The sequence below is a fragment of the Amblyomma mixtum genome, chromosome 2 (assembly GCF_055824585.1).
Source record: "Amblyomma mixtum isolate Tamu chromosome 2, ASM5582458v1, whole genome shotgun sequence".
NCBI classification, from domain to species: Eukaryota; Metazoa; Arthropoda; class Arachnida; order Ixodida; family Ixodidae; genus Amblyomma; species Amblyomma mixtum.
Window position 1 is genome coordinate 295,501,152 of NC_143013.1, and position 25,269 is coordinate 295,526,420.

At 49.6% G+C, this 25,269-nt stretch overlaps 1 protein-coding gene across 2 annotated transcripts in view; it reads left to right on the plus strand.

Annotated features, from left to right (window-relative positions):
• The window catches only part of Pgd (phosphogluconate dehydrogenase), a 54,364-nt gene that overhangs the window by 11,676 nt on the left and 17,419 nt on the right, over positions 1–25,269 (plus strand). The window contains exon 1 of one of the 2 annotated variants that reach the window (XM_089574532.1): positions 12,377–12,738. The exons of the other annotated variant lie outside the window; for it this stretch is intronic. Within the exon in view, the coding sequence (XP_089430658.1) occupies positions 12,689–12,738 (50 nt within the window). The 5' untranslated portion in view covers positions 12,377–12,688. Of the gene's footprint in view, positions 1–12,376; positions 12,739–25,269 lie in introns of those variants that run through there. 2 annotated transcript variants of the gene reach the window in all.

Genomic DNA, 25,269 nt, shown 5'->3' on the forward strand with positions numbered 1-25,269 from the left:
CAAATTACCTTGGAATTGAAAGTTGACTCCTTGGAATACGTAACTAATAACGTAACAAGTCGGGAAGTTCATAGGATTGAAATAGCGCTCAATATCTATGGGCCACCGGTGACCTGTGCTCAGTGACGAAGGTATGGAAAGAGTTAAAGGGCAACTGCACCACTTTTCGAGAATTTCGCGATATTCAAGAATTCAAATCTATATGGGCTGTAATTAAAGAATCTCAAGTTTTTTTTTTTGCACTAGCGTTTAAAATAGTGACGTAATCGACGATTGACTTTCGCGCTTCTCCTCAAAGCACCGGAGGAGTGCGGGGAAGTTCAGTGTGACGTCTCGGAAGGTACCGCTGCAGTCAGCCACACCCTGCCGTGCCTCGTTAGATGCCGCCAAACAACTTTCGGCGGGCTTTGCCTTCGATTACGTTGCTTTTTTTTCCCTTCAAAGCAGGCGTTTATGCGTTGTAAATGTACGGATACCTTCGATGACGTCATCATGCGCTCCCCACTTGGCGTTGTGCGCTGCGGAGAAGCTTGAAGGCCGTCGCGATTTTAATAGGAGTTTACGTCGCCATTTCAAATGCTAGCCCAAAAGCACTTCGCATGCTTTACCTGCAAGTTTCACACATTCTACCCTCTTAAGCTCGACGATTTCTAAAACTGGTGCGAGCGTGCTCTCCTGTTTTATCTAAAAGTGAAAGGTTCTTTCGCCGCACCGCATGGCGTGGAGACGGACGCAGCGTCTTGGGAGCTTTTGGAAAAAATGGCGGAACTTCATATTGACCCTCTCACGAAGAACCCGAAGGCGGGCGCCGTGATCGACACTATATGTTTTGTTGAATGTGGGATTCATTTGCTCGTGGAACTGTAAGGGTACGCGAGTCTGTCGCACATGTTTTTTTGTATTTTAATTTGCAGTACTGTAAGCCCCATCTCGGGCTGTTACAGGGTGGGGAAGAATAGAAAATAAGGAAGCCACGTTGTTAAAAAAAAATGTGCAGTCTGTGCTTCTTTTCAAAGGTGCTGCAGAATTGGTGTCGCAAAAAACACGCGGGTCAAGGTTAATCCATTCAGCAGTGGTTTTCGGGAGGAATTTCAAATATTCCGTAATCGATATTTTCGAGTACGGAATCGAATATCTTAGTATTTGTTTCGCTGAAAGAATAAAATATTGCAGGCTTTAATTAATCGAAACAATTCAAATATGTCCTCAAGTTCTCGTATACTTTCCTAATAATTGGTATGAAGAAATGACTTTTTGTTCGACGACAGTTTCGAAAACAGCGGCCACTCCGACGCTCCACAATATTCGTGTTGTAATGCTTATACATGGCCTCCATGATTGGGCCGACACAGCTTGTGTCAGCCGGGTTTAGTAAGCCCTGCGGTGATCTCGGAGGCCTAACTCGTAGCTCGCGCTTGCTCATCTACCGCGATGGGCAGCTGGTTTATTTGCTGGCACCGTTAGAGGCAAAAGTTAATTTTCCCATGCCTATGTCGTGGTAGCGTCACTCCCTGCTAGTGGAGATCAGTATTGCATATTTTCAGAGTTATAGCTATAACTGCATGAAATATAGCCTTGTACCGCATCGCCAGCGCAAGCAAGCATTTCGCTTCTTTTATTCGCACGCCTCAAGCAGCGAATTTTCTCCGCAATTTGCGAATATCGGTACGAATATTCGATTCGTACTCGCTTCGGAGCTTGCACCGTTCGATTCGGTTTTTACTTAATTCCATTCGGTTTTCGATCCGGTCACCTTTCAGCAATCGGTACTAACAGTCAATAAGTATTGTGTAATCATGTTAGCTATGCTCCTGGCATTGCCCTTATCTGTGTACCCCCCCCCCCCCCCCCCCCCCCCCCCCGCCCCTTACCCCTTCGTCACGCACTGCTCGTATCCTTCGAGGCTGTGAGACATAAATAAATAAATAAATAGAAAAAATTATATTCAGTGTTGAAAGCGAAACGGCGAGAAAGAGCCTGGGGGAGGGCTGTGACTGCTCCCCCCCCTCCCCCCTCCCCTTTCTTAAATTTTCATGGCAGGAGCCGGTTTCAAATGCTCAGTGAGATGTGCGAAGTAGGCTGACTGAATGCCATACTGAATCTGTCGCATATGTCAACGAGAATGGAGTTGCTAATGATACTACATCGACACTGTGGTTTGGCGGTCCTCGGGCATTATAATACCAACAGCCATCGCAGTCAAAGAGAGCGAATTTGGAAGCGCGAACTGTGCCAAACTGCGGCTGTTAATCAGGTGCTCGAAAGTGACCGTTTTTCTAGGACGCGTACATATTGCAAGGGATAATGTATCTGGCCTCCAATCTCCGTGGGGAGGAAGGGGGGGGGGAGGCCTAAACTGCGGTGTTAGGTCCGATTTGTGCAACCAGTTTGTAAGGCTTAACGAGGGTAGTTGCGCCAAAAGACCGCTAGTGATTGAAACTGGGCCTTTATTTCGTCGAGGGCAGGTTAAATATAGCGCTCTAAACAAGCGAAGCAGCGATAAGAGAGAAGTGGAGAAGAAAGCTAGAGCAAAAGCATGTCCGCTCTCCTCACCAGTTTCCCTGTGTGCCAAACTACACGTGCTAATTAATATCGTTCACTCGCCAAAAAAAAAAAAAAAAATCTTACTTGGCTCTCCAGAACCTTTTGCCAGCTAAAAATGGATATACTCCCCTGCCGCTGCAAATGCTTAGGTGGTCCTTTGCCTTGCCCTTCGCGTCACCGCAGAGCTGTAAGCTTTTTTTTTTTTTATCAAGGCTTTTGCGTGCTTGAAAAACTCTCTGTTAAATCAGGACCTGGAAAGTTTAATACTGAATTTTGTGGCTACCTTATTATGGGGAAATGTCTAGTCACATTGTTATTGTTTTGAAAACAGGCGCAATAATCAGGCGCAGTAATCATGAAAGCAAATCCAGAAAGCCAAAGCATGTAGTGGCTAATTAATTACGAGCCGTTTTTTTTTGTTGGTCATCAGTTTTAATTTAAGCCAGCGTGCGTCTCCTGCGTGACGTCACACTCATCCCGTTGCAGCGTCGATGGCCGCGTGGGCTCGGAAGTCTCCGAAACGGAAGCGTCCTGTTATGTTCTGCGTCACTCTTTTTTTGTTACACAGACACAGAGACGTCATGGTCATGCTCGCCGCTTATTTGGTGTTGGAAATTGTATGACGTTCTAGTCAATTCGTCCCTATGAAACTTGCTGGATGGCATCCCTGAGGAAGTGAATTCTATAACTTATTTATTTATTACACCCTCAGGGCCATTCGCAGTAAAGAGAGGGAGTGGTTATATTTCAAGGAAAAATAAACAATACGAGAGTAGTAATTGATAACATGACAAACAGGCTCCTACTGATATAGTGATAGCAATACAGATTTCTTAAAATGGTTATGGTCACGAGTTGTCGCAAATTAGGCGCGAAGGTGATTCCACTCTTCGGGGGTTGGAGGTAAAAATGACTGCGAGAAACCATCTGTTCTGCACGAGGAAATTCCAACTTTGAGTGAATGATCTACTCGGGATGAAATGTATCGAGAACAGAAAACTGGGCAAGTTGGAACGGATTCATCCTAAAGCAGCTCTCCTGTCGTGTCTTGTTTCTTCCACTACGTCCTGTGTTTCGCGCTGCTTTAAGATGAAATGTATAGAGCAGGTAAAGCTGATTTGTTGCGCAGTTAATCGTGGTAAAAAGAAAAAAAGAAATGTTTAACAGGCAAAGACGAATAAGTCTAGTTTAGTTTAGTTTAGTTTATGGGGTTTAACGTCCCAAAGCGACTCAGGCTATGAGAGACGCCGTAGTGGAGGGCTCCGGAAATTTTGACCACCTAGGGTTCTTTAACGTGCACTGACATCGAATAAGTCTGTGACGAGATGCAAAAGATGGAAGTTTGACTGGATTTCATGGCGATTACACAATCGATTCTGTTGTAATTAGAAAGGATAAATCTAGCGGAATGGTTTTGAACCATTTCTAATGAGTGTATCAAGGTATTATGACTGGGATCCGAAGCAGATACAGCATAATCGAGTGTAGAGCGGATTTAGTGTTTTTAAAAATGTTAGCTTCGTAGATGATGGAGCTTTTGAAAAATTTCGTTGTACGTATTCCTACCATTCGGTTAGCATTGTCGATTGTATATGCGATGTGAACGTTCCAGGTAATATTGGAGATGTGAATGCTGAGGTATTTGTTAGCAGCTACAGTCTAAAGGAACATTATTAAGGCGGTAAGCAGGTAAGCTTTGATGACTTTGATGCACTCTCAGTTTACACTCAGATATATTAAGCTCGAAACCATAGTTTACATTTATTTATATTAAGCTTCAAACCATAGTTTACTCCATGCAGAAATAGCGTTAAGGTCAGATTGAAGCGGTAACGTGTCACAGTGAGAAGGTTTCTGTAAATTACACAGTCATCTGCAAATAAATGAATACTGTAGAGGTTACACACTAAGGCAAGTCGTGAATGTGGATAAGAAAAAGAATGGGACCTAATACAGAACCTTGCAGAGTGCTGCAGTGAACGTCAGTTGCTTGCGAGTTAAAATTATTAAAACAATTTGCTATCAGTTTGACAAAAATACCTCAAACCATGTTGGAAGTTCATCAAGGGTCATCATCATCATCATCAGCCTGACTACGCCCACTTCAGGACAAATGCATCTCCCATGTCTCGCCAATTACCCTGTCCTCTGCCAGCTGCGGCCACCGTATCCCCGCAAACTTCTTAATCTCATCCGCCCACCTAACTTTCTGCCGCCTCCTGCTACGTTTGCCTTCTCTTGGATAAGGGTGATAACAATCTAATCAACACGCTATGCTAGACGTATCGATTGTTCCCCGGGAATACTATTTTTTCCACTTTTTCTGTCTTTTTTTTTCTTTCGCGCGGAAAGGTGGCTGCGTTGCTGAGAAAATCGCAAATGAAATTGCCATATACCTTCCCACATTCACGAGTCTCCGAATCCGGGGAATGTTGCGTCAGCCGGAGCTGTCCGGTCAGGCGTCAGAGGCGCCACAGCATGGATGCTCCGTCGAGAGCCATGTGGTTCTGATCTTGCTCGCTCCAGCGTCTGCACGCAGGCTCAGTGCACAAAACTCGAGGCGAAAGACTCGGCACGCGTGTTCGTGTCTTCTGTCCGTTGTCTGGTTTACGCTGTTTCAGTTACGAGACTCATCGCATTGGCTACGCTCGCCAGCTCACTGCTTTCCTCATATTTCGACGGTACTTGCCCACAGACGGCGACGTAGCTTTACACAAGGAAGCGATGAGCTAAATCGTGACCGGCGAAGAATTCACGTCACCAGGCGCACTTGCAGGATCTGGCGAGAGGTGTCGCCACCCGTACTTCGCTTTTACTTCATTCTCCGCTAGCTTTTTTTGTAAAAAATACGTATTCGCTTGCAATAATCTATCAGTCCAGCTTGATTGATGTGATTGATTGATTAATTTGATTTATTTTCCATTTAAAGCAAATGGTGGAAACTGAGGCAAAAAGCTGCATAAAGCAGCTTGGAGGGCCCTCAGTCCCAGTACAATGGCAGCAGCAGAGGAAACACTTGAAAAGTTTCTTATAACACTGTAACGGATAAAATGAGTCAGCTTAGTGAGTTAAACAACCTGATAAATATAACAAAGCTTGATAAATTAAACAACAATTGATCGCACACACTTTGGAAGATATTGGCATATGATTTTGTGGGTGTTCCACAAACATGTATGACAAGCAACGTATACATACAGAAACATTTTGTAGAAATTGCTCAAGAAGGAAAATGTGAATGAAATTGGGTATGTTGAGTGCAAGAGTTTATAAGTTTCTTAATGTCGGTTAGTGCGAGATTTCAGATGTTCGTGCCTTGTGCCAGGTATGAATTCAGTAGCCTCGGAAGTGTATTACACAGCATGTGATGTCCATAGTTAGTTCGAGAAAGAGGAGCATTATAGACTTCTGGAGAGCGAGTGATGTACGCTGGCACGTTTTCATGCAGATTGACTTAATATTCCTATTTAATGTCCCTCTTTCGCGTTTTTCATTGCTTACCCCTTGTTCTCTGAGTACCATGTATACGGTGTTAACAGTGTGACATGTCGGCGGTTTCAGACACGCAGACTAGAATGTCTGCTTTTCAACAGCGATTTTTTTTCTCTCTCTCTCTCTCTGCCCTTAGCGCGCGCGGTTTCCGGCACTGGAATACAGGGCTCTGCTGCTGTATCAGTCGGACTGTATTTCTCGCCTTGCACGTTTGTCGAGTATAGAACCGCAAAACTGGTGGATCGGGCTAATTGGTGCAGTCATATTCTCTCGTATTCTGCAGTGACACAGAAAGAGTCTCACACGGACGAGCGCTACTTCCAACCGGTTTATTGGGTGAAAATCACAAGGGCTTCACGCGTATCCTGGAGCATGCATACATGTGCGAGATAGCAGTGCGATACAGCAGCAGGAACACATGCTACGTACGTGATTGCTGTGCAATTCCAAGGAAGGCAAGCTGTCTTTTTTTTTTTTGTTGTTAATGCAATTGACGGCGAACTGACGCAGGTGCTTCCAAGTGGCGCTATTTTTTGCGCTTCAACGATATGTCGAGTTGGTTGATCACGACTTCTTCCGATGATTTGTCACTGACTTGGAGATGGAACGCAGTTGATGGGCACTCTCTGCAGCGAGTGCCTAAGAAACCCCCGGAAAAAGTCCTAGCATTTGTTGCTGCGCTCACGCAGCCTGTGTTTGAGACAACGCCCTGTCTGGCCCACTTAATTTTTTGCCAACACATGATGTAATTAGGCGTCCCTGTGAATTCTTTTTTTTTTTTCGCCTCGCAGCTGTTGTCCTGACGTGGTCGTGCAGGTCACGTAAGTCGCATATTGCACATGTATTGCGAGCGTTCATGGGGGCGCGGTGACTTCTTACCCGCCCAGGCTGACACGTGTACGCGCCGACCGGAACTCTAAAACGGTCGATGTGTGCGTTGCACGCGCTGTACACGTCTCTTCGCAACGGCGTGATTGACGACCTTGGCCCGTTCTGCCCACTGAACGCGGGCTCCGGCGTAAAAGCCGCACACGAGTGAGCGCCGTCGCGCAGAAGATGCACATATATACTATACGATGTGTCTCAGCGTGGCCACGCTTCACGCTCGGGCTGCTTTCAAGGCTTTCTGCTTCCGTAGAGCGCATCGGAGAGCTCGCGCTGCTTTCGTCTTCTGCCTCGCAGTAACTGGAACCTCTCTCGGTCGCCCATTCAGCTCTACCGAGAATCTCGGATACTAGTCCGCACTGTTGGAGGGGAAGTGCTTTGCGGAGAAAATGATTGTAACGAGGGGATGATTCAAGTTAAAGCCCACTTGAGCGTCCTTGTGCCCAGTGCAGAACGATTGAATAATATGCTTTTCTCTTCTCTTCCATTCCATTTTTTTTTTTTTTTACACCATACACATGTGGGTGTAGGGTCTTTGCCTGGTAGACATAAAGGCAACTGTTCGCGCTTTAGTGTAACCCGAGCCCGCGTGTGCACGGCAATTTTATACTCTGCGAATTGTGTATATAGAACAAGCAAAGGCAATATGAACTTATAGTACCAAGTTTCCGCCTTAAGATTTAAAGGGTCATAACAAGAACCGACCTTTGAACACAGGGTGCATTTTTCCAGAAGAGGGAAAATACGGGCTGGTTGGTACATGTAACTGTATACAACAGCGCAACGGAAGACGAGACAAGAGAAGGACAAACACCAGCGCTGACTAACAACCAAATGGATTATTGCTACTGGTGAGGCAGCATATAAATGAAATGGCACGAGTAAAAACGAGAAAAGCACTAGAAAAAGATACCGCACAACCTGACTGAAAAAAGGCACGTCACTGATACTACCTAAGGAACATGCATATGTTAATCAGTGACGTGCCTTTTTTCAGTCAGGTTGTGTCGTTGTGCAGTATCTTTTTCTCATGCTTTTCTCGTTTTTACTCGTGCCTTTTCATTTATATGCTGCCTCACCTGTAGCAATAATTCGTTTGGTTGTTAGTCAGCGCTGGTGTTTGTCCTTTTCTTGTCTCGTCTTCCGTTGCGCTGCTTTATCCAATTCTTCATGCATTTTTCCACGTGTACGTTACTTGCAGACAAGGCATTTAAAGGTCGCGTCATAGTGCAACACAATCCCTCGCACTCGAGTCGAGTTGTGGAACGTACCAGAATACTTGTTGCCGAAGTAGGTATTTGGAAGCATTGGTCTTTAGGTTATGCAATTAATTGCAGAGGGTGGGAGAACTGCTGTATTTCTGCGGAGTCGCGTCGGCGCCGCACCCGGCGTCGCAGTCTGTCCTCTTGATGCCGATACACATCGGGGGCTACGTTCTAAGATGCCATGGATATGTGGGCAGGTGTTTGGGGCCACAGCTTGGCTTGTATATAGCCTCACTTGTGTGAGACTCGTGAGGGAGCTGGGAGGAAATGGGCAGTGAAGCGGAAATTAGGTTATTGAGCGGCCTTATACAGAGCACCTCAGATATACGTGTTCATTGTGTCCCAGAACTCTTCGCAAACTTAACATTGCGGATGGTCCTTTTTCTCAGGTCTTGGCTCCTGGTAATGAAAGGACCACTTTCTGCGAAAGCTGTATAGCGGTCTGTGGTTTGTTCACAGTCTATGGACCTTTATCTGCATAGGCTCTTCAGCAGCCTTCTTGTGCACGCATGTTCTTGCTCATACTGCGATTTAAGGGACCTTTAGCTGACTAGCAATAAGATTCCGGTTCCGGTACGGGCTCGGAGCCGCTGCATGTAGGACTTTGGGGAGCAGTTTTATTCATGTCTGGGGCTTGACAGCTCTTTAACCATACCATTTGCGAACCTTAACCCACAGAGTCTGTGTATTGAAAGTGGCACTATAATAAGCGAGTAATTACTCATTGGCATCTACCCGAGCGCAGCCATACGGCTACAAAGGAAGGCTATACAGCTTTCTCAGAAACTTCGTAGTTAAAGAAAAATTCGTCTTGGTCCGGGGCTCGAACCCGGGACCACCGCTTCACCGGAGCAGTCGCTCTACCAACTGAGCTAACCGGGACGGCAAGCTTATGGTAGGGCGAGAGCGAATTGATCAATAACTCGAAGTGGGAACAGTGTTGGTCAAAATTTGACCAAAGTGGCACTATGGTTGGTCCGAATCTTAGAGGTCAACTGACTGCCACGCCGCCTGCAAACATTCGAGTGTACTGCGCAGATATCCTGTAAACCGTGTAGGTGGCTTGGAAAGATGAGTCTGCGCAGGTATCACCCTGGACGATGTTTGGTACTGGTGAATGCAAGACATTGGAGGTACGGAGGACATCATTACCCTCTGCCCTTCAATTCCCAGTACACGAGGCCGCCACAGAGATATCCCAGATGTTAATGTGATAACGTTTATAAACGTTATCACATTAACATCTACAGGCTGTTGCCTTGAAAAACACGATTTCTCCGTAGCGGGATTCCCTGAGCACCGCCAAAGTTGAAAAATCTGAGGACTAGAATGTCCTAGTGCCTTCCATTGGATTATCATATGAAATTATACTAACCAGACCCACTGTTCCACCACCTACTAATCCACCTTAATTAATTTTCTGGGCAGGGCATACTTACAGAATTTAGGGTCGTTTGGAATATTTGGGGGGTCGGCCAACTTCCAAATTCCATCGAATTTTCTTTACAAATTTGGTTGAGAAGTCCAAGTTTTTCTGAGATTTAAAAAGGGCCAGAGTGTCGCCGAATTTCAGAATGTAAAAATGCCAGTAAAATGAGATTAGAGGATTCTTGGAAGAGAGCGGGACTCGACTGTAGTCTAGGCACGGAGGAAACATACCAAATGGTTTCGAAAAAGACGTCGTGAGTGACTACGTGCACTTATTAGCTGATATCTAAAGGAAAAGCTAGTAATTGTTTGTAGCCAGAAAGAGCTGCGTGCGGCAGGCAGTGCCCGGATTTTGACTGGTACTTTGGAAAACGGATCCTGAACCCAATCCGCCCCTCACTTTTCGAGAAACTACTCAGTTATACCAATTCGGCCATGCGCTGTAAGGGCCTTACAAAGGCGGAGGAACACACACTCCTTCCGTCTTTACACCAAAAACACTGCTGTGCCCGGCTGTTTTAAGGCACTTTGATCCTGCATGTGCAGGAAAGTGCCCGTATACTGTGCGGGGAAGTCTTCGGACATCTTCCACATGGTGTGGGAATGCCAGTCAGCCCCGAACCTCGCCCCAAAACTCATCTCCAACCGGTAACACTGGGAGGCAGTTTTGCTCGGCTGCTCCGACCTGGTGAGCCAGAAGGCCCTGGTCGACCGAGCCCGAGTTGCGGCGGTCGCCAATGGGCTCCTGTAATGAGGAGCCCACCTATGGTGACTGTGAGAGGTGGCCCGGAAGGGGCCGCCAAGGGGCCACCTCAAACTTCCTCTCTGTCATGTGCGAGGAATAAAGTTTTCAGACATGCAGAGAGAGAAAGAGCGAAGACCTCGGTCCGTCATCGTCACCGTCAAGACGCATGTGGGGCTGGCGAAACTCGCTATATACTTTCTGTGGCGCTTCAACGAGACGGATGAGTCGTCGAAAGGACAGTATACTACCTCACGGGCCCGTCCCAGGCCAAAAACAGCGTGCAGCCACCGTCTTCTTTAGGTTCTCGTGCTTTCGCACCCTCTCCAACGCGGGTTTCTAAAGCGCGGAAACGGAGGTGATGAACCGTTTCCTCCGCCGCTTTCTTCCCCTTTCTATTCCGTTTCTCACCTCGCTTCCACGTTTTGCTCTTCGGCGTGGCGCACCGGTAGCGCAGCGCCCGGCATTCCTCGCTGCTCGCATGCACCGTTAGCTGCTGCTGCTGCAGCCCGTCAGCGTGCGCCGGCGTTCGTTCCGTGCGTGACGCTGACCGAGAAGACGGGGGCAGTCAGTCAGCGTGGAAGAATATGAACAGCAAGCGCCGTTTTCTTTCTCTTTCTGAAAAATTTTTCTTTCTGTCTTCCTTTTTTCTCCAGGAAAATGAAAAAGAGGCTGGGGGATGCCCCGCTGCCGTCGGTCACGGATTGATTCGTCACGCCTCCTCGTGTAACTTTGTAGTTCCTCCCTTCCTCCTCTCCACGACGAGGCAAAACAGAGTATCTCTCTCTCTCTCTCTCTTTCGTCTCATCATCCCGGTTGAGCCTTCTTCCGTTCTCCTCTACACCAGTAGCGGAGGAGGGGGGGGGGGGGGGGGGGAGGACATAGACAGAGGAGGTGCATCACGGTATCACGGCACCGCGCACGCTCGGCCTCGGTGTGCCCGGCGTGCTTTCTTAACTTTCGCTAATCTTCTGCCTTGCCTTGCCTGCTCCGTTTGCCGCCTTCTCCTCAATCCTGAGCCAAAAGCCGGCGTGAGCCTCTCCAGCGAGTGAGACCGACCAGCAGCAGCAGCAACAGAAGCGGCTCGGTTAGAGGGGGAAGGCAACAACACTTCCGCGCGTTTCACGCACTCGCACTGCAGCAACCACCACCACCACCACCTAGAAAACGGGTTCCGCGTTTTACTTTTGTTAACTCTTTCTTTCTCTCGCCGCGTTTGCCCGTGGCGGCGCAGGTATAGCGGCGGTCGCGGCGCGTTTAATTTTGCTTTGCGGACCGCTGCCGCGTCGCGCGCTTGCTTATTCGCCGCTGGAGCTGGCTGCGGAGTCGGCTGGTAGTTGTCGGAGTCGCGCTCCGTCCGCGCCTGCTCGTGCTGTGTGTGCTGTCTCTACGCCGGTGCTTCCCTCGCCCTGTCCTGGACCTCGCAGTCGTTGCCGACTGTCACCGCGTTGTCGTCACCGCTGTTGCCATCGCAAGCTCGTGTGTGTGGTTGAGCGATCGGCGCAGAAGAGGAGTGCGCACCCCTGTATAAGACGGTTGCCATTAATCTGCCCTTGTGTATCTATCTATCTAGCCTGCCGTATCTGAAGCTCTGGCTCTTGCGCCAGCAGTGCTTTCCTGTGACCGAGTGTGAGAAGCGGCAGAGAAGCTCGTGACCAATCAGTGCCTACCTATCAACGTTTGCAGCGTCACTTTTCGGCGAAGAAAGGTTTACGCCCCCATAGTTTTTTTCTGGTTCTTGGGAAGTGTGAAGATTGAGTGGAGGAGTACTGGACTTGCCGACGGTCGCGCTTGAGCTACGGTCAAGAAGAAGCTGTCCCCCCAAACCCTGCCTCGTCCTTCTGCGAGCAACGGCACAGTCCGTTGCGATTCGTTTAGAGGAACGTCTGCCACCATCCAGTCTGCAAGATCTTTGTGAAGTTCTGCCTTCTTCCAGAACCGCCTTGGACCACGTCCATCACTGAGAAGATTGCATTAATTTTGCAGTAGCCGGTCGCGCCGGCGACACTGTATTTTGGTCTCTACAAGCCCGAGTCAACTCACACTTTTATTCGTCTGCGGAAGTTCGAGGGAGCAGACGACACCGACGGAGCAGACGGCCTGACGTGTGTCTTTCTCGGTTGCACCTTCCGGCCAGAAGCACCTTGCCCTCCGTTGTTGACCGTCTGGCGGCAGGCCCCCCCCCTCTGATTCGACGTCTCGGGGGAAAATTCTCGCCTACCGGACCTTCAGGGCGTGCTGCGCGCCCCTTTCGCGGTTGCTGTCGCACCGGACGCGCGTTACTCACAGCCGACACCTACCTGCCTCGGTGCACGACAACCTCCGGTCAGTCATGGGCGCCGGTCTTTGCAGCCGCTCGGCCAAGTGGCAGCCTGGAAAGGAGTAAGTGACGACGAACTACCGTTGGCGGCCGCACGTTACTCTTTTCTTTTTATTTTCAACTTGCCCCGGTATTGAAGGGGTTATAGGTGCGTTCGCCGGAGGCATGGCTGGGAACGGTTTCCCGGGGAAAGGTTCTCGGTCGAAGAGCTTACTTTTCCGGCTGCACAGATGTTTTTTACGCCTTCTTTAACATGCCACGCTAACGTGGCGTAACAACGGCCGGCACGTGTCGCTATCAGAGTGGCTTGTGCGCATTTTAACATTGGTATTACGCAAAACGGCGGTTGTGGTCTGGCTGTGCTGCGCATCCAAACGAAACTCCAGAATTACTGGAGTATAGCCCTTTAATGTCGGCAGCGACGCGAAATAGGTACTCGGTCTTAAGTCCGAAATTGTAAGAAAGCGCTTAGCGACTTGTTAAAATCTTGACACTGAGGCCGCATGAATACTTTTTTTTATATATAACTGGAGACATAGGGGTGTGATTTAGGACCGGATAAGCGCTTTACCTACGTTCGAATACTTCATATATTTAATTCAGTGCTGCTTCCGTGCTTCACCTACAGCACATACACAGCACGGATTCAGAGATCCCTGTTATATTTGGGTTCTTTACGGCACCGTTCAATAGTGGCGACTGGCATTCAGTTTCTCAGCCGGCATGATCTACGTGCGTCTTTATCGCATGCTCAGTGACGCGTCGCTTAGCTCATCCAGGTTCTGTGCCGACACCATGCCTTCCGAGTCGTCAGACTTATTTAAGAAACACACGTCTCCACCTCGAGTCGCTAGTACAGCCGCTACCGTATCAACTTATCGACCTCTCTGTCTGCCGCGCGCGATTGTTAGCTGCTTTGTGAACCGCTGCTTACTGTGCTTGGAAAGACGTTCAATGGGCCTGTGAATTAACAGGACATGCCTTACGGCAGTGATGTTCGATTCCATTGGTTTATTTATATTCGGCAGGAAAATCGCGGGTGTGCTGGGCTGGCATATAATACGATAATATACTCAACTTCCATTCTGCTTGTTTCTTTTGCCGTTCGTCTTTGCCTGACGCCCAATGACAACGAGGGCGTGGCGTCGCCCATTGACATTGAGCGGAAACTGCGAGAGTAGAACGCAGTCGAAAAAGATTACGGGGGCACTTAATAATCGTTACGCGATGACGATGCATTAGATTTGAGTCTTCTCCTGACTTGGAGAGCCAAGGTTGGCGGCCTGGCGCATTAGGTTTGTTTGGTTTATGCGGTTTAACGTCCCAAAGCGACTAAGGCTATGAGAGACGCCGTAGTGGAGGGCTCCGGAAATTTCGACCACCTGGGGTTCTTTAACGTGCACTGACATCGCACAGTACACGGGCCTCGAATTTCTCCTCCAAAGGCCTGGCGCATTAATCAGTAAAGTCTGATTGACATTGGCTGATTAGCCCTCCACCTTCCACGGTCTCTACCCGCCAGGTTGTTCCCGGAGCAACCACCTTCGGGTTGGGCATTCTTACTCCCGCGTCAGAACCTCCTTTCGCGGTAGGCGCCCTCTGGTCTCTTCCCGGGTCAACCACCTTCCGGCAAGTGGACCGGGATATTTCCCTATTTCTACTTTTCCACCTGCCAACCGTGGCGGATGTAAGGTGCAAGTGATTGGCAGGTGGTGCTCACAATACTTCGCCGCCGGACTTCCGACGCTTTTTATTCATGGTGGGGCTCCTCATGCTAACGCATTAATGTAATCGCTATTATGTCGGCCCTCAACTTAATTTCCCCTGTATGGGGATGTGGCCGCGAGCAGCTACCCGTAGAGCCTGTGCCCTTTTTAATCCCGTGCATGCCAGCGAGTGGCCGCTATCTGCCATGTGAAATACGTATCGCTGACTGGTCCGACGGTCCGGAGCTGCTTGGGGACTCGATCGAGTTGCTTTAGATTGCCAGTGCCCCGTCTTACGTCAGAGATGAACACCGTTGCCTCCCTATGTGCTATATGTGCACAGCTCCCGCTGCGCCCTCCTCACCTCGTACATAAGAAAAAGAAGCAGGGTAAAGTAATAAAACTGCATATGTTAGCCTGCGTCGTGACGAAATATTAATGGCCACTTCTTTATTTTGGCCGCCGCAGTAGCTGAGTGGTTATGGCGCTCGGCTGCTGACCCGAAAGACGCGGGTTCGATCCCGGCCGCGGCGGTCGATTTTCTGTGGAGGCGAAATTCTAGAGGCCCGCATACTGTGCGATGTCAGTGCACGTTAAAGAACTCCCGGTGGTCGAAATTTCCGGAGCCCTCCACTACGACGTCCCGCATAGCCTGATTCGCTTTGGGACGTTAAATCCCCATCAGCCATCAACCTTTTCAGTTACAATTACTGCTACCGCAGGCTGAGTGGCTGAAGAACTGTACTGAGAACTGTAATTTTTCCGCGGGGTATCCTGTAGCTGTTCGTGAAAATAGGCTAAATTTGGCTTTGTCAAGTTCACGTCTGCCTCTAGTTGTATACCTATTTCTGCGAAAGAACTATTCCCGTAGCTTGACAGTTGTGCGCTGAATATTTGCTGGTAGTTTTTCGTCCGGGTCTTCATAACCGTTATCCTTGACCTCCGCGGGACGACAGTCGTCCGACAACGCATGCGCATATTGTCATTGCTCGGTCGGGAGGTGAGACAGAAACAGAAATAGGAAAAAAATAAGTAGAGCGGGATCAATTTCGGGCAAGCAGTCATTAGCGGGATCGAGGTCGAGGCGAGAGAGCACTGCGTTCTCTGTGTATAGTGTCCTCTCCGTCGCTGCCTCCTTTCCTTCCTTCCCTCTGGCGTCTAGCTTCCGGGAACATCAGCGGAGGCATGACGGAAGAAGCGAGAGCCCCCATTCTTGACGACCATTTCGCTTAGCGACCCACTGAGATGAAAAAAAAAAAAAACTAATTCCTTTTGAACTATATACTGCCTCGGCACGGAAAAACTACCTCTGTTTCATAGTCTTTTCCACACTACTGCTGCGTCTGACTGCGTCCAGTACATTGAACCCAGTGGGTATTGTCCATTCAGGTTATTCCCAGAGCTCAGTAGGCTAGTCGAACAAGCAAACAAAAAGGAATCGGTGATTAGGGAGTGATTATTACTGTAGTTTGCTGAGTATAGAGAGTATTGCTTTGATTGCATCCTGAAGGAGCGTAGAGTATTGCAGTATTGCGGTGATCACATCCTGAAGGAGCGTAAAGTACTGCAGTGAGTACACTCTTCCAAAAGTAGTGCAGAGTACTGCAGTTAGTATACACGCTATTGCTGCCCGCCCGTGAAAGACCGGTGTATCTGTTTTGCTGGAATAGTTCTTTCTTGCGGGAGAATTGAAGACATTGCGCATCCGTACGTCGCGTAACGCGATAGTCGTGGACACAGTGTCGTTTACCGACCCTGGTGTCTTTATTTTTGACGGTTTCGCTACGAAAATTGGCACCCCTCGTGCCTTATTTTTCGGCATGTGGTACAGCCGCCGTCAGAAGTGTACAGCCCAATGGGGTTTGCTTGCGATTCCTGCAGCGTACCTCGTCATGCATCCTCAGAGGAATGGCTTGGCCTCCTTAGTCCTCCCAAGCATTGAACTGATAGATGTGCTAGGGAGCTACGCTAAACAGCTTAGAAGCAAACCCTTTGGGCTGTGTACTTTTGACGGGAACTGTATGCGTGCCGTAAAACAGGAGTCGACGAGTTTGCTAAATGATGGCATGCCCGTTGCGTCTATGCTTCGGGGACTGCTTTCTGTGGCACTGCAGCCAAGACTAGAGTACCGAAGTGAAAGTGTCGTTCCACGACTGGATAGTCTCGAACACGACGGTGACCAGGCCATCCAGTTTATAAATTGCACTCGCGTAAACTTTATTCGCGTCATTATGTCAATACTGTTTGAGCGTGCAAGGCACCCCGGTCAGTCCTGCACTGTGGGTATTGTGGAACTCCACCTGATGCCAACAACAACAAAAGATTTACCTCTCACGCTTAACAGGTTAACGACCCCTCGGGCCGCCCCTCGCAATCATAGGATTAGGCGGCTGGAGGGAGAGGGGAGCTGAAAGTGTTGAGGCGACGACCGCTCCGAAGCGGTAACGCTTCCTGGAACTCTGTGAAACTCTAGTGGTTCGCCAGAGAACTGGCGACTGACATCAAAGTGCACTTGAAAGTGTGCGCGTCACAAAATGAGCGGGCGATTGAGCGTCGTGCAGCTGTGAGACCGCATGCAGGTATAGCTTATCATCGTGAAACCGCTTATACCCGAAGCTGGAGTACTTATCACGGTGTACGAATGCTTACGATACCGAGGCGTAGCGTCATTTGTCATTCGACGGAAGGGTGAGACACCTGTGGTTGTCCAGGAGCGGGCGCACTAGGCTGCCGTGACTGTGACTTCTCAAGATAGTTCGTGTACGTTTCATGGATGGTTCATTATTCGTAGACAATCTGTAGCCATTGTTTAAGGGATCTTTTTCCCGGGGCTACAGTGTAGCAAACAGACTCTGAAACTTTTTATTATTATTTTTTTTTTTGCGATGCACTTGCCGACCAGGTGGGCTCATGCGCCCGTGTCGTCTCCAGTCTCCCTCTTTATCCTGCTCTAACTCGCCCAGTTTTCCGTTCTCGTGAGGTGGATCGCGTCTGATTTAGTGCACCTATCTTCGGCTTTGTCAAGCCTTCTATATAGTTTGATCTCCGACTCGGCTGCGCGGCTGTAGAAGCGCTTGCGTTATGCAACAGCTTCACCGATTTTAATGTAGTTTGCTTCATCTCACGGTAACGTATTCCGACTGGTGGAAGCAGGAAATCAATCTGCCTGTTTTTTTGTTTGCACAAATTGGCTGGAATAAAAATCTTGAAACGAATTTTTGCGACTACAGCTCCTCAGTGAAAGGAGGTATCGAAATCCTGTAAATTGCAAACGCAGGCTCGAACAGCGAGCAAGAATTTGATGCATCCGCGTCTGCAACCATGTGCGCTAAACTTAGTCCTCCCATAGCGCTTTCACAGAAACTATAATTGTTAAATAACAGCGCAACTGCCCAATCAAGGACGTCAATTCGGCCCCTTTGAAACTGGTGTATAGTGTGCTGGATTCGTATATTTTCCTTATACAGGCCTTCGTGGCATCTTTTAGTTAACTCTTGAGCCAACTTTGTCAACTTTGTTTTTACTTATACGTCGAACTTTCTTAGAAAGGTTTTGAAGAAACGTGTGCCTGCAGAAAGTAGTACACGAAAAAAAAAAAACTGCGTTTTTTTTTATTTGGGGAGTACTTGTTGATTGGATGCAAATGAGGTGTGTTCCCTTCGATATTCTCTGCATACATTTTCTTTCTCTAAGCTCAGTCTGAGTTTGCAGGGAGATTGTTTAGCCCCAGGTGGCAGCGAACGTTTATATGGTCGGCTTCCGCCGTTCTGACTGACAGCGCGCTCTTTATTCCGAACTCGAGGCCGCAGTCTTTAATATTTTGTTTCTTACTTTTATACCTAAATGAACTTGGCAACGTTTCCCTTCCCTGTCGTCGTCACATTTCCGAACACCATTCATTTTCGCGTCGCCAAGATCTCCGCCGGTTTTTGATGTGACCGCGGCCGGGCGTACCCTTCCGGGCTCGGCCGAAAATTGGAGCCACGTCGCCGCCGCCCCACCGTTGTTTGCTTTGGCGGTGCAACGGCCCCCGGAGACCTGCCAGAGGCATATCCTGTTTGTTTCACCTGTCGGCAGTGGGGAGAGGGGGGGACCTTATCTCTTCGTTTCATTCTCACGCGCTGCTTTCGATCTGTCCGTGCCAACGACTTCAGTTCCGGGTGTTCCTTTATTGACACGGCCTCTCAAAATTTGCGCGCCCTCAGGCCACGTAAAGCGCTGCCCGAAACTGATTTATGGATACGCGGTTTAACTTTTCGCCTAACGTTCACACGTGCTGTTCGTTAAGTGATAGCGGCAAGAACTATAACGAGTTATTATATAGTTTCGCTTTAATTAACAAGTCCTCGGTTGCGCCTTTACGGACTTATCGTCTCCACTCGGTTTTAAAGCGTTGTAAATGCGCGAACCGTTCATCGTGCCAACACGGAAATGCTTCGATATACCGAGTGCGTCAGAAGCTCTGCGATATATAACATATCTGTATTTGTCGCCGTGCAGAGTCGCACACTTATGCAAATTTTTTTTTATGCACTCGTTTGTCAACCTTCTCAGTATCAACGTTTGAAGCCTCCGGAAAGCTTGATGTTTCTTGTTTTCATCTCTCGTTCGCTGCCGTATCAAGCACCTGAGTTGTCAATGCACGGAAAAGACAATTGCGTCGCGTCGGTTCCCACCGCGCGATATTCATTACCGGCTTTCACTCGAACGCGCGCGCGCGCGCCAACTTAGCGCGCGGTCGCGTTCTTGTATACACTTTTTCCGGAGAAGGTCAGTCTCTCGGTTCGGCATTCGGCGCGTGTAATATACGAACGCAGCTACACATCCGGGGAAGCGAGAAACCAAGCTATAGCGAGCGGCCAAGGCGCAAGATTTGCTGAAGGAAGAAAGAAAATAGTAAGAAAGAGAGAGAAAAAAAAGACGAGACGCGCCCAGCAACCTGTAGCTGTGTGCGCAGTGCGAAGCCGAAAACGCCCCGTTAACGGCCCTCGGCAATAATTGAGGGACGGCCGTTTCCCCCCCTTTTTCTGGCACAAGGCCGCCGCGGCCGCAGACACGCCGGCAGTTTTCTTGCGAGTTCGACGCACGCTATGTGTACCGCAGTTCAGCCAACCGACGCCCCCCCCCCCCCCCCCCCCCCCCCCCCCCCCCCCCGTCCGTCGGTCGCCGTCCCCGTCTGGCGTTATAAGCGTCGTCTGCAGTGCTTGAGAGTGTGCGTACGTGCGGACCTTTTGGCGGACGCCTTGGCTCCGGCGCGATTAGCGGAGCACGCGTAATCGCCGTTACGTATCGCCAGCACCCTCCCCACTCTTCCCTTTACCGTTATGTGTAAGCGTGGTTGTGTGTGGGCGCACGTGCGCAGCGCGAAAGCTGGTTCGGGATTGAGTGAGCCTTTCTTTTTTTTTGTTCCTGTTCTCTCGTGCACCGCGCGCGACGGTTGATTCGGCCAATATCTGATCCAGGGAGTGCGAATGCACGCCGCCTGCTTGTGCTGCCAGGCAGAACGAATGCGGTGTTGTTGTTCTTGGTTGTGGCCTTTTTTTTTCTTTTTCCTTTCTTTGTGGCTATGGGCGTGCGCCCTGAAAGTTTAGTCTTGTGCTCTGCATCCATAAGCAGACAGTGTGGAGCAGCCAAAGGTGTCGTCTGTTAGAAGCAGACGTGAAAGCATTGTTTCTTTTTTGCCTCGGCGTCTGCGAAGCCTCCGTCTGCATGCTCCTATCGTTTGAACGGTGCACGGAGGTCACGCGCGCGTGTATCCCGAGTTTATTAGTTGCGTCATTTGGGAAGCGAAGTTCTCAAAAGCGAACCTCCGTATCTTTCGGAGTGGCTTTGCGGGGCTTCGCTAAAAGCGCTCCCCGCTCATCATCGTATGGATCGTTGGACTGTTGTGTGCACGTATGGCAAGCGCGCGGTGCAGGCGGTCTGCACACATTTGCAGAAGTCCGAAGAGCGGGGAGTTTTGACCCCTCTATGTGAACAGCACGGTGACCAACAACGTCCGAGCAGTCTATTTGCCCGCCCGCAGGTGGAGCGGCAATCTGCAGGCCTTGTGATCGGTATGGTTGGCTTTTCTGATCATAAAAGGTGCATAGACATTTACAGTGGGGCTTTCGAACAGAAGCATGACAAGATGCCGACCTTATATTGCTTATAAGGGCGATATACTAGGATTTTGAGTGCAGGTAAACTGGCCAGGAACGGCTAAATTGTACGGAGGGGCTGAACATAGAGGTTTACGGCAGGGGTGCCCCCTGTCCCCACTATTGTTATAATAAGACACATAGCAACGCATGCTAGAGGACTCTGGAGCTAGGTTTAATTTAGTGTAAAGTCGACAAAGGTTAAGTCTTACGGGCGTGGGCGTTTCTGTGAGTCGATTAGAGGTGATTAGAGATTGCGTAAAACTCCGATGGAACTGATCGAGAGCCGGTGCCCCAGATACGCTCCGTCGCTTATTGCCTCGCTGCACGTAACAAGCGAGACCGCATGAGAGATCCCTTGACGACGTGTTGACGGCTTAGTTCGGGTCGTTGCCTTTCCAGCCTTCGGTTCTGCGTTTCTATGCGCTTGCGGTCTTGCGCGTGCGATGAATGCCTATTAAGTATAGCTGCTTGGAGCAGCCGGCTCCCTTTCTGAAGTTGACGGCTAGCCCTTAATGGCAGCTGGGTAATCGGATTGATAGCGCCGGTCAAGCTGCAGACGTTATGTTTTTTGCAACGGATGTGATCGTGTGCGGGCCCCATCTGGGTGTGTTGAACCCGATATGTGCTGCAGGCAGTTTTAATTTTACGCGGTAGCGTAAGGGCACCGTGTGGCAGAGAAGCTGGTGTCGGCGTTGCCGTCGGCGTGACGGAAAAAATTAGGACTACAGTCGATTACAAGAGGCTCCCATAGATGGCGCCAGCCATACCCTTGACCCTTTGGCCATCGCACCCCTCGTATACACGTTCGTACGGCTTGGTTAAGCGGGGCCCTATGTGTATGTCGTCTGGTCTTTCACATAATGATTGTGATTGTGAAAGAGAAACTGTCAGTACCGGCGTGGGCAAGAGGAACAGATGTCTCGCCATACCTTTAAAGGCTTTAAGTGTCCGCCAGTCTCTATCACGTTGACAGGAAGGTTATGCGTGCGCTTAGCCTTGGCGGCAGGACTTCACGAAAAAGGAAATTGATCCTCCCTTCCCTTACGGCGCGGTTCAGGTGTCCGCCGAGATATGTGAGACAAATACTGCGCCATTTCCTTTCCTCAAAAAACCACTTTTGATCAATTCGTAAATGCTGTTCGCTCATGACCGCTCAAGGCGCTGCTGTTCTAATCCGCGAAATGGTTGCGGTTGTTTTCAGTATTTCGGACGATGTGTATAGCCATTACCTTTTCGTTGCGTATACAGACGGTCAGAATGGGCACATACAAAAGAAATACTGTCGAGCCCACTTATAACGGCCACAATTATAACGAACTCTCCCTTATTACGAACTTGGGTGGTGCTCCTGTAAGGATATGCTATTCCACTGCGTCTCATTTAAAACGCTGCACAACTCGGTTAGTGCCGACACGGAGGCCCCGATAACTCGCCCCAGCAGTTGCAAAACTTGTGCTTCGCGCCAGCGCAGAGACATCTCCCAACCTACGTCGAAGCCCCCCTCCTCTGCCCGCAGTAAAGCGTTGCTGCCCCCCCCAAAAAAAAACCTTAAAAAGGGCAGCAGTGTGATTGCAGTTAACCGTCGGGCAAGCGCCCCCCGATGGGCTACAAGGTCAGTCAGAGCTCGTGTGTATGCTGGCTGGTCAGCGTCTAAAGTCGAAGCAAAAGCAGGGTTGAAAGGGTAGCTTGTGCACGTGGTCGGTGGTCAACGAACAGCAGCGACCTAAGAAGTATACGAATACTAGTTATATGGCCTAGCTGGTCTCGCTCTTCTTCTGTTCTTAGCTGCTGCTTCGCCACTTTGCGGAGGATTCGAGATGAGGAGAGAAGGCCACTTATCACCAGTGGCTACAACGTTTCGACTGCGATTAGTTATATTGCTTCACTAAAACAGCTAGTTGGCTGCAGGCGAGGAGCACATCGCTGCACTGAAGCTTTTCAAAAGCGCAGAGATGGGGTCTGCAGACGTGCGTAACGGGGTTTTAAAAGAAATAAACGCCGCTTTTCTCTTTGCATTTTTGGTTGTAATTTGGGAAGCCCGCTTACTGCGAACTTCGGATACAGAGAACGAAAGCTCCCGGCCGCGGTGGTCGAATTTCGATGGAGGCGATATTCTAGAGGCCTGTGTAATATGTGATGTCGGTGCACGTCAAAGAACCCCAGGTGGTCTAAATTCACTACGGAGCCCCTCATAGCCTGAGTCGCTCTGGGACGTTAAACTCCCTTAAACCATAAACCAAACCAAAGAACGAAATCTGCGCGAGAGTTCGTTATAAATGGGCTCGACTGCCACAAACCCTTGACACGCTTCCATTTGTTGCAGTTTAGTTTTTTTTTTTCAGTTACTGCCCGCTTGCCCATAACGGCAAGCGGTCATTCTTCAATACGCACATGACTGGATTCCACGCAAGCAGGTTATTATTAGTCACCTACTTTTGCAGTGAACTTGAGGCTGGAGTTCCTAAGCCTCAGGAGAAGATTCACAGGGACACCTAAAAGGTGGTGATGCCGTTACTGAAAGTGATGTCGTTTCCGGTCTGGTGACGTCACTTCTTTCCAGCCAGTCAGCGGATTTCGCTTCTGACATCTTTTTTTCCCCCGATGACGGTTGCAATGCTAATGCATCAACGTAACGAATGCCGATCAAGCCACAGCTGTCGAGCACCGACCTTACCGTTCTTCCTGCTGCCAGTGGCTGCCCGAGCTGTATATATATAGATAGGCAGACAATTGCTAACATGCGAGCATCGCCAGTGCCGCCGCGTAGCCCCTTTGGGCAGCATAGCATTCTCTTCCATAACGTCATGGAAAATTTTCAAGAGACCAGCGCCTTGATGGACCCTTCTCTTAACGTTGAGCTGTAATCGCGCCACTGTGCGCCAAGAACACCGAGGTTCTCACTTCATACCAAGCCCCGCCGCATGTTTTCGCGGTTATAACTTTTCCATCCTTGCTTTTCTTTCGACGCGTCGCGGTGGCTTTTGGATGCTCAGTCCAAGGACGTGGGATCAAATTCCGGCCGTGGCGGCCGGTTTTCGGTGGAAGCGAAATGATGCTGTGTTAGCGTACATTGACGAGTCCCAGGCGGTAGAAGTGAATCCGAAGCCTTCCGGCCTCCGATATACAGCCCCCGTTAAACTACGTGCATCTATCCACGTACCGCGCCATCTTCTTTCTTGCACCGTGTACGTGCCACGAATTCTGTGTACCTTCTGAGGCCCGTGTCTCATTTCTCCGGGGGCGTCCTGTGTTGCTCACGAGACTGTGGGTGCACTCACTTTCGCGCGGTTGACTGCGTTGTTCGGGCCGAGCAGGACCGACCGGGTCGGCCACACAATAGACCGCGCCACACCAGACCGCTTGCGGGCGCGCGTTCCTAGTCGCCGCATCGTTGGCCCCCATCTCTGGCAAATGATGGCCGTAGTACGTTGGTTGGCGTGGCACGCGCTTCGCTCGTCGGTCGCGCAGCGAACACTCGCCACCTAGTGTTGTTGCTCGAGGGCCCGAGGAGAAAAAAACGTTGATTTGCTCGCTCGTTTGCTTGCTCTGCGGGGCCGCTGTATGCCTGCTCACTAAGTCGACAGGGACTTTCCTTTTCTTTCCGCGCTCTTAATGGCTTCACGTTTACAGTCTAAACGCACGCCCGTGTTGCGAATGAGCTGCACGCCCGCTGTCGCGTTTGAGGCTTGAAGCGTGAAGCGGGCGGCTCCTGTATGGAAGGGGATGGGCTGTGCTGTGGAGGCGTGGCGGGCCTCTTTCGTGGCGTAGTGAGAGTGAATGGGTCGAGGAGCGATTGAGCTCGAGGACTCTTGGAGAAGCAGCTCCACGTTGTTTGCGCAGAGAGTCAAAATCTGGGGCGAGCGGCGTTTTACTCCGTGTTTACACCCTTGTTATTCCCCCCCCCCCCCCCCCCCCCCCCCCCCCCCGGAAAGGAGGAGCCAACGGAGCGTGCAGAGGGTGTAGCTCGCGCCCTCCACGCTGCGAAGGATTGCTAAAGGGTGTATCGGCGAGTTATTTTGCACCCCCGGCGTTTCGGTGTACATTTTCAATTCATCTGATTGTAATTATTCTGCAAGCGCTTCGAGCTTGCGTGTTCTCTCAGTTCCGCGACTTTATTACCCTCATAATGAACCCCAATTACGCCTTCTAGAAGAGGGAAATTCGTAAGTTTGGAGTCTTGAAGGACCTTTCTTTGGGTGATGAATGTTTGTTGCGAGTATTATTGTAAAAGTGAGTGATAAAACGTAGCCATGCAGATTTTTACTCAGCCCTTAACGGAATTCGAGCTAGTCACTGAGTGCTCGTAATTAGTGAATTGGTTGCAATCGAAGAAATCCTTTCCACAGTGTTTGTCAAATTGAAATATTTTCTTGCACTAGACGCCTAAAGCGATGCAAATGAAATAACGACATATGGAAGGCTCTGCCGCAGGAATATTCTTGTATAGTAAACGGCAAAAACCAGAGCTGCGTTTACTTAGGTCCGCTTACTGCTAATGGAGTTTTCAATGAGATGACGTACGAGCACCGTATCAGGTTCATCGTGATGGCGTTTACAATGCCATGTGGTTTGCGGAAGTGTCGTGCTAAAACCAACTTCGTTACTTTTTTCCACGCGCTGTAAAAGGAGTAGGTCCATACCTCCTGTGCGCAGTGTGATTAGAAAACGAGAAGGATGTTCATCATTAGTGAAGCTCGAGCCATCAGCATCATCGCTCTTGAAGCCGCTTTTAGCTGCGTGTTGC